General features: G+C 37.8%; 1 protein-coding gene across 1 annotated transcript in view; it reads right to left on the reverse strand.

The window, feature by feature from the left end:
* Positions 1 to 15005, reverse strand: part of LOC127000983 (putative neural-cadherin 2) — a 179071-nt gene that overhangs the window by 110149 nt on the left and 53917 nt on the right. The window contains exons 5-6 of the mRNA XM_050865157.1: positions 12448 to 12582; positions 9889 to 10066 (exon numbers count right to left, since the gene is read on the reverse strand). Of these exons, the coding sequence (XP_050721114.1) occupies positions 9889 to 10066; positions 12448 to 12582 (313 nt within the window). The remainder of the gene's footprint in view (positions 1 to 9888; positions 10067 to 12447; positions 12583 to 15005) is intronic.

The following is a 15005-nucleotide window of genomic DNA, read 5'->3' on the forward strand; positions in this document are numbered from 1 at the left end:
ACCTCTTCCATCTTGCTTCTTCTTCTCCTCTTTCTCCTTCATCTATTTTCTTTTTTAATTTTCCTCTTCCTCCTCCGCCTCTTCCTCCTTCCTCTCCTTTCCTTTCCTTGTCTTCCTCCTCTATCATTCATCTTTTTCTCTTCCCTCCTGCTTCTCGTTTACCTTCTCCATTCTCTCCTCCTCCTCCTCCTTCATTCTCCGTCTTTGTTCTCTCTCTCTCTCTCTCTCTCTCTCTCTCTCTCTCTCTCTCTCTCTCTCTCTCTCTCTCTCTCTCTCTCTCTCTCTTTCCATCTTCTTTAGTGTCTTCTCATTTCATTTTTCAGTTTTCTTGTCAGACTTCTTCTCCTCCTCCTCCTCCTCCTCCTCCTCCTCCTCCCCCTCCTCCTCCTCTTCCCTGTCTTCCACTAAATTCATGAATAACACATTTCAGCCAATAAGAAGATATACCAACAGTGAAACCAATACAGTTATGTGTGTGTGTGTGTGTGTGTGTGTGTGTGTGTGTGTGTGTGTGTGTGTGTGTGTGTGTGTGTGTGTGCGTGTGCGTGTGCGTGTGTGTAAACAATAAGCTTATATCAAACTTTCCCTCCCTCCCTCCTTCCCTCCCTCTCTTTCTCTCCCTCCCTCCCTCCCATTCCCTCCCTTTCATCATTGTATTCACCCTTAATCCTCCCTCTCCCTCTCTCCCTTTCTTTCTCTCCCTCTTCGTCAATATCCCACTGTATTGGAATTCTCTCTCCTCCCTCTCTCCCCTTTTCAGTAATCCTGTTCCAATATTATCACCATCAATATCACTATCATTATTTTTATCGCTATCACTAATATCACTCTCATAATAAAAATCACCATCATCATCATCAGTATCATCATCATCACTATCACAACATCTACTTCACTATCACTTTTTTCATTTCCATTCTTTTTCCTTTCACTTCTTCCTCCCCTTTCCAATCTCCCTCCCTCCCCACTTCCCTTCCCTACCACCCTCTCTCCCATTCCCTAATCCCCAGACTTCATCCCTAAACGTGTGTGTGTGTGTGTGTGTGTGTGTTTGTTTTTGTTCGTGTGTTGGTTGTTCAGCTATAAAAAATAGACTCCACTCAAATTCACGTCCAATAATCAAACTATTATTCTCTCCCTCTTCTTTTCCTTTCCTCTCTTTCCTCTTCCTCTACTTTTTTTATTTCTTTGTCTGCATTCCCCATCATCCATCTTTATCTTTTACCGCCTGTTTCTCGTTTCGCTTCTCTATTCTAACAAGATTTCGCATTCATTCCTCGTTTTTATCCTCTATTCTAACAAGATTTCGCATTTATTCCTCGTTTTTATTGTCTATTCTAACAAGATTTCGCATTTATTCCTCGTTTTTATTGTCTATTCTAACAAGATTTCGCATTTATTCCTCGTTTTTATTGCCTATTTTAACAAGATTTCGCATTTATTCCTCGTTTTTATTGTCTATTTTAACAAGATTTCGCATTTATTCCTCGTTTTTATTGCCTATTTTAACAAGATTTCGCATTTATTCCTCGTTTTTATTCTCTATTCTAACAAGATTTCGCATTTATTCCTCGTTTTTATTCTCTATTCTAACAAGATTTCGCATTTATTCTTCGTTTTTATTCTCTATTCTAACAAGATTTCGCATTTATTCCTCGTTTTTATTCTTCTCTATTCTAACAAGATTTCGCATTTATTCCTCGTTTTTATTGTCTATTCTAACAAGATTTCGCATTTATTCCTGAGTTCAATGTTTCCGAGTCATGTTTTCCCCCGGTGTGAATACTAACAGGATTGGCGAGTACAAACAAATAGATCTCGCTCAATGGTTTCCAAATCCCGCCGCTAGATGGACCCACCGCCGCGCCACGCTCCATGTTATTCCATTAGCCTGTGTTAAAAATACGCTCTTGATATATTTTCGGACCCGCGGGAAAAAAAGACAACAGTCACGTATATTGTTTCTTGCCCTCACACTCTTGAACTGAATGAGAGTAGTTATACAAAGGAATATAATAAAGTAGCTCCCGTCTTTATGTTTTTTTTTTTTTACAACAAAGGAGACAGCTCAAGGGCACACAAAAAGGAAATAATAATAAAAAAGCCCGCTACTCGCTGCTCCTAAAAAGAATCAAGAGAGGTGGCCGAAAGAGAGGTCAATTTCGGGAGGAGAGGTGTCCTGATGTCACGATAAACAAGCAAATGATAAAAGATGAAGACGTTGTTAGAAAATAAGAAAGTATATTAAAGAGTATTAGTTACCCTTATTATCTTTTAGCGTATTATCTTTTTATCTTATCTTCTGACGTTAGAAAATAAGAAAATATATTAAAGAGTATTAGTTACCTTTATTATCTTTTAGCGTATTATCTATCTATCTTATCTTCTTAATGCTGGGGCCGACCAACAAGTCCCACCAAGAAAGTCTATCGGCGCCATACAGGTCTAACGTGATATATATATATATATATATATATATATATATATATATATATATATATATATATATATATATATATATATATATATATATATATATATATATATATATATATATATATATATATATATATATATATATATATATATATATATAATATATATATATATATATATATATATATATATATATATATATATATATATATATATATATATATATATATATATATCTAAAAAGAAAAAAAAAGAAAAGAAAAATCGGGAAGGGTACGGACCTATTTTTATTTTTCTGCTTCGTTGTCTTCTTCTCTTCTTCATTCTCATCACCCACCCAATCATTTTCCTCCTCTTCCACCTCCTCCTCCTGCTCTCAAATCCCAGGTCTGACATCTGCTGAGCCAAAAAAAAAAAAAAAAAAAAAATTAAATAAATAAATAAATAAAATAAAAACTTCGGGAAGGGATACGGACATATTTTTATTTTTATTCCTCGTTGTCTTTTCTTCTTCTTCATTCTCATCACCCACCCATTCATATTCCTCCTCCTCCTCCTCTTCCTGCTCTCAAATCCCAGGCCTGACATCTGCTGAGCTAAAAACACTAACTTAAGAAAGGGTTATGAATCTGATCTTATTCTACTATTTCTTTTTCTCATCTTCTTTATTTCCATCCTCTTTCATTTTCCTCTTCCTCCTCCTCCTCCTCCCTCACTGACATCTGGCGAGCTAATAACACAAACGTAAGGAAGGGTTATGAATCTGATCTTATTCTACTATTTCTTTTTCTCATTTTCTTAGTTTCCATCCTCTTTCATTTTCCTCTTCCTCCTCCTCCTCCCCGTCTGACATCTGGTGAGCTAAAAACACAATCTTAGGGCAGGGTTATGGACGAGCAATCCGGAACTCACGCGCCGAAACAGCAGATCTCCAACATATAAATATTTAGACGAGAGAGTAGAGATGCGAGAGTGATGGATGAGCCCGGATAGCCTGAATGTAAACAAAACACTGGATCACGGCTGTCGGGGCACGGTGGTCAGGGGGAAACGATGAGGAGGAGGAAGAGGAAGAGGAGGAGGAGGAGGAAGTACAGGAAGACGATGAGGAAGAATCAGGGGTGTTGCGATGGAAAAATAAACAAGAAGAGGAGGAAAAAGAGGGAGAAGAAAAAAATATGAAGAAAATTTTTGATTGAGAGAAACAGAAGAATGAGTATGATGTAGAGAGGAATGGAGAAGAAAGAAAACAAAGAAGGAAGAGGAAGAGAAAAAGGAAAGAAAAGAGGTGAAAGAGTGGGAAAGAGAGGAGAGAGTTTGAAAGACTTGCAAGAGGAAAGAGTAAGGAGGAGGAAAGAAAGGGAAAGAGGAAAGTTTGTGAAGGGAAGCAGGAAAATGAAGGAAGATGAGAAGAAAGGAAAATGAGGAGGAAGAAAAGGGTAGGGAAGAAGGAAAATAAAAAGAAATGGAAGAAAAGTAAAGGTAGAATAAATAAGAGGTGCGGAGGAATGGAGGAGGAAGAAAACAATGGAGGAGGAGGAAGAGAAAGAAGAGGAGGAGGAAGAGAAGATTTACACAGCATAAACAAAGGATAAAAAAAAGTTGATTGATAGAGATTGAAGTTTAAATGGCTCTTGTGGAGGTCGTATTGTTGTTTTTGTTGTTGTTGTTGTTGTTTTATTGTTCCTCTTTATTATCTTTATTTATATTATCTAGTAATTCTTTCGTCTATTGATTTCGCGTTTGATTACTCTATTAATTATGCACCCGTTCACGTTTTTGTTTAATACGTTCTTTTCTTTGTTTTCTCTTTCTCCTTATCATCCCTTTATTTATCTTTGTTTGTGTAGTCATTCTTCTTCTTCCTCTCCTTCATTTTACATTTTTCTTCTTTTTTTCCTCTTTTTTTCTTTTCCTTTTTCCTTTTCCTTTTTTTCTTTTTCTCCTTCTCCTTCTTCTACTTCTTTTTTTCTTCCTTCTTGCTCTTTCTTCTTTTTCATTTTTCTTCTTTATCTTTTCTTTCTCTTCCTTCTTTTTTTTTTAAGGTTAAGAGTAGAAATTGCAAGTAGGTAATATTTTTTCCCTTCCTTCTTTCTCCGTCTTTTCTTCTTCTTTTCACTTTTCCTTCCTCTCTTCCTTCTTTATTTTTGAGTTTAAGAGTAAAAAAATATGGGGTCAATCTTTTTTCTTCTTTCTTTCTTTCTTTATTTATTTTTGTTAAAGTTTAGAGGTGACATACAAACAAGGTCATTTTTTACTCTTTCCACAAGTCTCCCATTTCATTTAAGTTTAGTGTGGAAAGTAGTAGTAATTTGGTTTTCTTCCTCTTTCTTTCTCCTGCAATTTTCGGAGCGAGGGGAAACAAACGAACGGATTGGAAGAAAAAAAGATAAAGTTGAATTTTTTACCAATCACTATCACGGAACGGATTGCGCCCGATGGATTTAGACATGGCATTAAAACTAGCTTATTTTTTATCTTTTCTTTCTTTCTCTTCCTTTTTTTTTTGAGGTTACAAATAGATATTAAAAGTGGACTATTCCCTTCCTTCTTTCTTTTCCTTACATTTTGCCAATATTTGTTTTCTTCTTTCTCTGTTATCTTTCCTTTTTTTGAGCGGAGAGACAAATAAGTGGCTTTAAAAATAGTTGGGATATTTTTTTTTCCAGTCGCCTGCACGGAATGGATTACGCCCGATGGATTAGACTGATAGATAGATAGATACAAAGAAAGATTTGATTTGTTTGATAACGTTATATTTTTTATTTGTCTGAGAGAGCGTAAAGTTCTTGTTAGTCTGGGTAATCCTTTGATCCTCCTTCAATTCATTATATGCAGTTAAAAAAAAAATCAATAGAGGGTTATGTTTTGCAATTGAATTTCCTTTTTTTTTTATTTCTCTCCATTCATGACTTCTTGGAAAAATGGATGCAAAATGTGAATTCCTTGCATCTGTATATTTCTTTTTTTTTCCTCTTTTTCTTTTCCTTATTCGTTTTTCTCTTTTCCTTTTTTTCTTTTTTCTTCTTCTTTTTCTACTTCTTCTTCTTCTTCTTTTACTGCTACATTTTCATTTTCTTTTCTTCTGTATATTTCTTCTTCTTTTTTTCCTCTTTTTCTTTTTCCTTTTTCTCTTTTTCTTTTTCTCCTTCATCTTCTACTTCTTTTTCTTATTTCTTCTTCTTTTTTATTTTTCTTCTTCTTTTACCCATACCTTTTCTTCATCTTCTTATCTTCTGTATATATCTTTTTTTCCTCTTTCTTTTTCTTTTTCTTTTTCTCTTTTTCTTCTTCTTCTTTTTCCTTCTTCTTTTACCCATAACTTTTCTTCTGTATATTTCTTCTTCTTTTTCCTCTTTTTTTTTTTTCTTTTTCTCTTTTTCTTCTTCTTCTTCTTTTTCCTTCTTCTTTTACCCATAACTTTTCTTCTGTATATTTCTTCTTCTTTTTTCCTCTTTCTTTTTTTTCCTGTTTCCTTTTTCTCTTTATCTTTTTCTCCTTCTCCTTCTTCTTCTTCTTCATTTTTCTTCTTCTTCTTTTACCCATACCTTTTCTTCGTCTTCTTTTTCTTCTTATAGTTATTACTTTGAATTTTTCGAATTCAAACGACTATTTTTTCCTATTATTTCTTTCATCTCAATTTAATATCCATGATATTTTTGGAGGGATGAACGTAAAGAATGAATTCCTGGCATGTCAAATTCTTCATTTTCTTCTTTTTATTTTATTTGCCGCATTATTAAGGAAGCATACCTTCAAATACGAGTCCTTCACATCTTTCTAGTTCTTTTCTTGTTTTTTTTCTTAGTTTTTATTCGACGTATTAATTATATAAGGAAAATGTCAACTATGAATTCTTTGCATCATTCTAGTTTTTTTCTTTTCCATCTGTTTCTTATTATTTTATCTATCATATCTTTTAGAAGGATCAAAAGGTATGAATTATCTGCTTCTTTCTAATTCTTCTTTTTCATCTCCTGTTTTTCTTCTTATTTTTCTATTTAACATGTCTTAGAGGAGTAAAAAAAATGAGTTCTCTGCATCGTTTTATTTCTTCCTTTTCATCTTCTTTCTCTTCTTTCTTATTTTCTTATTTTTTTTACATAGTTATTAGAAGGGAAAATGCTAAGTATGAGTCCTTTGATCCCATTTATTTCATTTTTTCTAATTTTTATTTTACAACAAAGGAGACAGCTCAAGGGCACACAAAAAAAGGAAAAAATAATAAAAAAGCCCGCTACTCGCTGCTCCTATAAAGAATCCAAAGAGGTGGCCGAAAGAGAGGTCAATTTCGGGAGGAGAGGTGTCCAGATACCCTTTTGCTTCATATCTTTTAATTCGACATTTTTACTTGCCTCATTTTTGTTATTATTTTATTTCCTTTGACGTATCTTGGACTTCACACCCGGCCACAACTTCTTCCTTCTTCTTTCCTCTTTTTTTTTCCGCCTCTGTCTTGTATCATCTTAATAAACGTCTCTCGAAATGCGGAAGCCAAAAACTGATGCAGGAATTTCTGGGTCAGGGGAAAAGAGAAAAAAAGGAACTAAAAAAATGATTGAAGACAAAAATGGAAAAAGCAATTAAACTCGCTTCCTTAGAACTTTTTTTTTTCATCTCCATTACTGGCTTTGCTCTCTCCCTCCCTTCCTCTTATTAATCTTCTTCCTCCTCTTACTTCTCTTGTTTATCCTCTTTCTTCTTCCTCTTTTTTCTTTTTCTTCTTTTCTTCATGTTCTTCTTCATGTTCTTGTTCTTGTTCTTCTTGGTCTTCATCTCCTCCTCCTCCTCCTCCTCCTCTTACTTCTCTTGTTTATCCTCTTTCTTGTTGTTGTTGTTGTTGTTGTTGTTGTTGTTGTTGTTGTTGTTGTTGTTGTTGTTCTTTTTCTTATTTTTCTTCTTCTTCTTCTTCTTCTTCTTCTTCTTCTTCTTCTTCTTCTTCTTCTTCTTCTTCTTCTTCTTCTTCTTCTTCTCCTCCTCCTCTTCCTCTTCATCGGCGTCACTTACTCTCACATCAACGTCGACACAATTTCCTCTTCCATTTTTATCTGTTTTACCTTCTTCTCCTCTTCATCAGTTTTCTTTTTTTTTCTTCCTCCATTGTCGTCACTCACACACAACACTAACCACGCAATTTTCTTTTCTCTTTCTCTTTCTCTGTTCACTATTCCTCTATTAGTTTTTTATCTTATTTTTTCTTTATTTCCTTTTGTTTATCATTTCTCTTTTCTTTTCTTTTCTTCCTCCATCTTCGTCATTTAACAAACACTATCATCGACAACGCAATTTTTTCTTCTCTATTTTCATCTTTTTTTATCCTCTATTTTTTTCTTCCTCACCAGTTATCTATTCTTTTCTCTTCTATCTTCATCGTTTACACAGACATCTCCATCCACACATCTATTATTTTTCTCTATTTCTCCTTTATTATTATTATTTTTTTTTTATTATTTTCTCTATTTCTCCTTTTTTATCATATTCTTTTCCTTATCCTCTTGTTTCTCCATTTTAATAATTTCGACTTTGCAAATTTTAGAGCATAACAGACAGACACACAGACAGACAAAAAGACAGACAGACAACATTATCTATCTCTTTCCTGTTTACTCGAGGGCAGGGAATAATAAACAAAAACAAACAAGCAAACAGACAAACAAACAAACGCATCACTGACCACATTTCCATACCGGGTAAAAAAAAAAAAAAAAAACGATAAAAAAAACAAAAAAACCCAGCATTAATTACCGAGGCGTTAATGTGGAATTTTGTCACGTTCGTAATTAATTAACAAATGCTCTCTCTCTCTCTCTCTCTCTCTCTCTCTCTCTCTCTCTCTCTCTCTCTCTCTCTCTCTCTCTCTCTCTCCTATTTCTCCATTTATTTATTTGCATCTTTAATGAACGTCTCTCTCTCTCTCTCTCTCTCTCTCTCTCTCTCTCTCTCTCTCATTATCTCAACTAATGTGTAAAGTGTTTTCTCTCGTTACTAATTCTTTCCAAAAAGTCTTTCGAAGTTCCATCAGCGCCGCTTGTTGTATCTGCCAATAATTCTGCATAAATCTCTCTCTCTCTCTCTCTCTCTCTCTCTCTCTCTCTCTCTCTCTCTCTCTCTCTCTCTCTCTCTCTCTCTCTCTCTCTTGTTTCTAAAGGACTAATGTACGAAAATGAGAAGGGAAGAGAAAGGAAGGAGGAGGAGGAGGAGGAGGAGGAGGAGTAATGGAGATGAAAGTAGTAGTAATGGTAATGGGTTCTTCCTTTTATTACTCTTCATGTCTATTTTCCTGTTACATTTTATTTCTCTTTCTCTTCTAGCATTTTCATTCTGTATTTGTGATTCATGATGATGGTATGAATGGTGCTGCTTCTACTAGTACTACTGCTACTACTACTACTATTACTAATACTATTGTTGATGGAGTTCAATGTAGGGAAGTGCAGTATTCTGAGTGTAGGTAGGAACAACCCCTCACATAACTATTGCTTAAATGACACTCTCATAAGTAGGTCTGGGTGCGAGAGGGATTTAGGGGTCTTAGTGAGCTCTGATCTCCGTCCAAGGGCACAATGCATTCAAGCCAGAAATCGAGCAAACAGGGTACTGGGATTTATTTCAAGGAGCCTAAGCAACAAAAGCGCCGAAGTCTTCCTCAAACTATATTTAGCATTAGTTAGACCTCATCTTGATTATGCGGTTCAGTTCTGGTCACCTTACTATAGAATGGATATCAAAATGTTAGAATCGGTGCAGAGGAAGATGACTAAGATGATTCAGGGGTTAAGAAACTTGCCATACGAGGAAAGACTCAAACAGTTGAACTTGCATTCTCTAGAAAGGCGAAGGGTGCGTGGAGACATGATCGAGGTTTATAAATGGATGAAGGGCTTTAATAAGGGAGATATTCATAAGGTTTTGTTGGTAAGAGAACCGGGTAGGACACGTAGTAATGGGTTTAATCTGGATAAATTCAGATTCAACAGGGACATAGGCAAAAATTGGTTTACTAACAGAGTGGTGGATGAGTGGAATAGGCTCAGCAGCCATGTAGTGAGTGCCAATACAATTGTCACATTCAGAAATAGATTAGATAAATTCATGGACAGCGATATAAGGTGGGGTTAGATTCACGGGAGCTTAGGTTCAAAGGAGCTGCCTTGTACAGGCCTACCGGCCTCTTGCAGACTCCTACGTTTTTATGTTCTTATGTTCTTATGATGAAGTCCTGATGACCACCTATCAACCTAGACTCTAGATAAACTCTAAACATAATCAGGTGGAGGTTCGGGGGGCAGCACGAGTCAAACAAGAGTGGCGCTACTATAAAACACTTGCCTGCGCCACTAGCGGGTTTGGGACTACCTTCGCTATGAACCCGAAAAACTTAAAATTTATCAGTTATTTCCAGGAGCAGCGGCAGCGAACTCACCTCTGTAAGAAAACAAAAAAATCTCTTACCTTTAGGAGAGTTCTCGTCCACCGTGGCGTGCAGGGTCTCATCGGGGAAGAAGGGCGCGTTGTCGTTGATGTCCTTCACGTTGACCAGCACCACCGTCACCGCCTGGCTCTGGCCGTCGCTGGCACCGATCTGCAGCCGCCACTGGGATCTACCGGAGGGCGGGTCGCGGTCCAGCGGCTGCAAGAAAAGGTAAAAGAAGAGAACAGGTATGGAATGAGAAGTACAAGAAGAAGAAAAAGAATGAAAAATTGAGATAGAGGTGACTAAGGGAACAGCAAAGAGGAGAAAAGGAGGATGAAAAGAGGAGGTAGAGGCGACGATGAGAAGAGAAATGAATATGGAGACAGGAAGACGAAGAGGAGAGAAAGGAACATTGAAAGAGGAGAAGGAATAGAGGAGGATGAAGGAGGTAGAGGCGACGAAGAGAAGAGAAAGGAATATGGAAACAGGAAGACGAAGAGGAGAGAAAGGAACATTGAAAGAGAAGGAACAGAGGAGGATGAAAAAGGAGGTAGAGGCGACAAAGAGGAGAGAAAAGAACAGGGAAAGAGGAGAGGCAGAGGAGAATGAAAAAAAGGAGGTAGGGAGAAGGATAAAAATATGAGATAAAACACAAGAAGAAAGAAAAAGAGATAAGAAGATAAAAGACAGGAGAATGAGAAAAGGATGATAAAAAAACGTAAAATGAAATAAAAGGAGGAAGAGACGAGAGGAATGAAAAAGGAGAAAGAGAAAAGCACAAGAGAAGACGAATGAAAGGAAAAAAAACGAAAGGAAGAGAAGTAAAGAGAAAATGGTGGAGGTGAAGAAGTAATGAAAAAAAAATATAAAGAAAAAGGAAAAAGAGAAGAAAAGAATGAGAGAAATTGAGACAGACGGAGAGCAAGAAAAAGAATAAATGAACAGAAAGAGAGAAAGAGAAAAGAGGAAGAAAAACGAGAAAAATTCGAAGGAAAAAGAAGAGGGTGATGACAGCTTGAATAAAGAGAGAGAGAGAGAGAGAGAGAGAGAGAGAGAGAGAGAGAGAGAGAGAGAGAGAGAGAGAGAGAGAGAGAGAGAGAGAGAGAGAGAGAGAGAGAGAGAGAGAGAGAGAGAGAGAGAGAGAGAGAGAGAGAGAGAGAGTGATGAGAGAGAGAGAGAGAGAGAGAGAGAGAGAGAGAGAGATAGAGAGAGAGAGAGAGAGAGAAATGGCCGAGATGGAGGAAAGGAAAAGAAAAATAAGAAAAATCAACGAAAGGAGAAGAAATAAACAGAAAAAAAGACAAAAATGAAAAAAAATAAAAGAAGAAAGAAAATAAAAAGTGGAAAACGGGACGAATAGAAATAGTGAAATAAAAGAAAAAAAATATTGAAAAGGAAAAAAATAAAAGTGTGTGAAAAATATTAACGCAAACTTGTAAAATGAAAAAAAAAGAATATAAGAAGAGAAAACAAAGAAATATATAAATGAAAGAATATACACACATACCGATAAATAATACGAAGGGAAAAGAAAGAAAGATAAAGATAAATGCAGAAACACACACACACACACACACACACACACACACACACACACACACACACACACGGGCCGGTAGCTCAGTGGATAAAAGCGTCAGCCTCACAACCAGAAGGACCGGGGTTCGATTCCCCGGCCGGGTGAAGATATGTTGGGTCTATCTTCCTTCACGTGTAGCCCCTGTTCACCTCGCAGTGAGTAGGTACGCGACGTCAAGCAAGGAGTTGTGACCTCGTTGTCGCGGTGTGTTGTGTGTGAGTGGTCTCAGTCCTACCCAAAGATCGGTACTTAGAGCTCTCTGCTCTTTCGTAGGGGAACGGCTGGCTGTCTTGAGAGAGACCCGCAGCAGACCAAGAGGTGAATTACACACACACACACACACACACACACACACACACACACGAGCCTCACCTGCATCACCTGGCCTTCGATTCCCAGGTTAATGAAGGGCGATTGATTTAATTAAGCCAATACAAAAGGTGATGCAACTAATTAACCAGGACGATGAAAACGATTTATAACACACCCACGCACGCACGCACACAAACAATCAGGGAAACACATACATACCTTGCCTGTCCTTCGTTCTTTATTTTTTTAACCTTTTTTCTTTCTCTTAAATTCCCTCCTCTTTCTTTTCCTGACATTTTCTTTTCATTAATTTCCTCCTTATTTCTTTCTTTTCCTTATATTTTTATTCCTTTTCCATTAATTTTCTTTATACTCATTTTCTTTCCCTTCTTTTTCTCACCCTTTCCTTTTTCTTCTTTCCCTTTCCCTTTTCTCATGTTCTTTTCATTCTTCTCCACTCCTCTTTTCTTTTCCTTTCTTTCCCTTCCCTTTCCTTCCTTTCCTTTCCTTCCCGTCCCTTCTTTTCCCTTCCCATCCTCTTCCCCTTCTCCCAACCCTTCCTCTCATACATCCTCCCTTCCTCACCCCACATGACACACACACACACACACACACAAACACACACACTGACACTTCCCCCTTCAACCCCCCCCCCCTTACACACATCCCCTACCACCCCATCTCCAACACCCTCCCCCCCACATACCTTCAACAGACTGAGAGAACCGCTGGCGGGGTCGACGGAGAAGTAAGACAAACTGGCGTTGGGATGCACGCCGTCACCTGAGATCGAGTACAGTAGCTGCCCGTGGCCCCCTGCGTCCCCATCCTCGGCCGTCACCTGTGCGAGAGTCGTTAAGGTGAGTTGAGGTGAGATACGGGAGCTGGAAAGACGGGAGATGAGGTGGGAAGAGATAGCATGCTGAGGGGAGGAGAGAAGGGATGCTGGAGGGGCTGAGGGATGGGGATATGGGAGGTGAGGAGTTTGTGAAAGGAAGGGAAGGGAAAGGAATGGGAAAGGAGGGAAAGGATTTGAGTTTGGGTAAATGCTTGAGCTGGGAAGATGGGATGCGGTGAGAGGAGAAGGGATGCTGAGGGGTGGAGATAAGGGATGTGAGGGTGTGAGGTGGGAAGGGAAGGGAAGGGAAGAAGGGAAGGGATTGGAAATTAAGCGAGGGGAAAAGTGGATAGGAAAGGAAGGGAGGGGAAAGGAGGAAAAAGGAATAGAAAAGAAGGGAAGGGAAGGGAGGGGAAAGGAGGGAAAAGGAGTAGAAAAGAAGAGAAGGGAAGGGAAAGGAAGGGAGGGGAAAGGAGTAGAAAAGAAGAGAAAGGAAGGGAAGGGAAAGGAGGAAAAAGGAGTAGAAAAGAGAAGGGAAGGGAAGGGAAAGGAGGAAAAAGGAGTAGAAAAGAAGAGAAGGGAAGGGAAGGGAAAGGAGAGGAACAGAGCTGGAGAAGATAAGAAAACGGGAGGGATGGAAAGGAAAGGAAAAGAAGACGGAGCTAAAGGTATGAATGAAGGAAATAATGAAATAAATAAGTAGGAAAGGTACAGAAGATACGGGAAAAAATCTTATTCATTGCAAGGGATGATGCTGTTATTATCATTATTATTATTATTATTATTATTATTATTATTATTATTATTATTATTATTATTATTATTATTATTATTATTATTATTATTATTATTATTATTATTCTTATCATCATCATTATCATTTGTGCAGTAGTAGTGGCAGTGTGTGTGTGTGTGTGTGTGTGTGTGTGTGTGTGTGTGTTTCCACTCCCCTCTTGCCCTTGATATACTAATTATCTCAGCTGAGTTGTGGGCTATTAATACTAACATTATTAATATCATTATTATTATCACTATTATTATTATTATTATTATCATTATTATTATCACTATTACTACTACTACTACTACTACTACTACTACTACTACTATTGCTACTACTACTACTACTGCTACTATTGTGCTTTATTTTCATTCTCTCACATTTTCCTCCCATCCCAATTCTCTCCATTTTTTTCTTCCCTCGTTTCCCCTCTTCTGATTCTACCAGCAATTCTCTTTTTTTCTCTTCCATCTTTTCTCCATTCTCCTTTCCTTCTTCTCCCTTCTTTCAATATTCCTTCTACTTTTCCTTCGTATTTCTGTTTCCTAATTTCTTTGCCCTTTCTCACCCTTTTCCCAACCCTCTACTTTTCCCCTTCCTTCATTCTTACTTCCCTCTCTCCCTTTCTCCCTCTACCTCCATTCCCTTCTGTATCAATTTCTTTTATCCCATCTCGCACCCTTTCTCCTTTTCTCTTTTCTGCCCTTTGTCCCTATTACTCTACCTCTCTCCCTTCCTTCCTTTCTCTCTTTTTCACTTCCTTTTATCTATTCTCCTTCCACCTTTGCTCTTTTCCACCCTTTTCTCCTATCCTCTATCTCTATCTCTCTTTTAGTCTCTCTTCATTTCCTTCCTCCCTTTTTTACCTCCTTCCATCTCTAATTTTTTTGCCTTCTATATCTTTTCTGTATCTTTAGTTCTTTGCTCTTTCCACCCTTCTTTCATTCCCCTATTCTTCATCCTCCCCCCCTCTCTCTCTCTCTCTCTCCCTTCCTTCCTCCCTCTCCGCCATTACCAGTAGCCGCCCTATCCACTCCCCTCCACCCCCCCCTCATCCACCATGTGTCTCAGGTTCACGCAAGCTCATTAATTAATTCATCAGGTTGAGAAGATCACGGATGAAATTAGAGAGAGAAACACACAAATTAGTTCTGACGAGTAACACTATCCCGCCCTGCCCTGAAGCCCTATAACTGTGTACTGTGTGTGTGTGTGTGTGTGTGAGAGAGAGAGAGAGAGAGGGAAGGAGGAAAAAAGAGAATGAGGGAAGAAGGGAGGGAAGGAGGTAGGAAGGGAGGAAAGAAAGGAAGGAAAATTACGGAAGAAAGGAAGGGGAGTTTGTTTGGCTGTGTGTGTGTGTGTGTGTGTGTGTGTGTGTGTGTGTGTGTGTGAGAGGGAAGGAAGGAGGGAGAGAGAGACAGAATGAGGGAAGTAAGGAGAGTAAGAAGAGTAGAAAGAGAGGAGAAAATAAACAGAGAAAGAGATAAGGGAATGAAATTTTAAAGATGAAACAACGAAACAAATCAGGAAAAAAAAGGGAAATGGGACGAAGACAAAAAAAATAAAAGATAGAAGAGGAGGAGAACCCCCCCCCAAAAAATGAGACCAAATAAGGAATAAAATAACTGGAAAGAAGTCAATAAAT

Source organism: Eriocheir sinensis, chromosome 19, assembly GCF_024679095.1.
Source record: "Eriocheir sinensis breed Jianghai 21 chromosome 19, ASM2467909v1, whole genome shotgun sequence".
NCBI classification, from domain to species: domain Eukaryota; kingdom Metazoa; phylum Arthropoda; class Malacostraca; order Decapoda; family Varunidae; genus Eriocheir; species Eriocheir sinensis.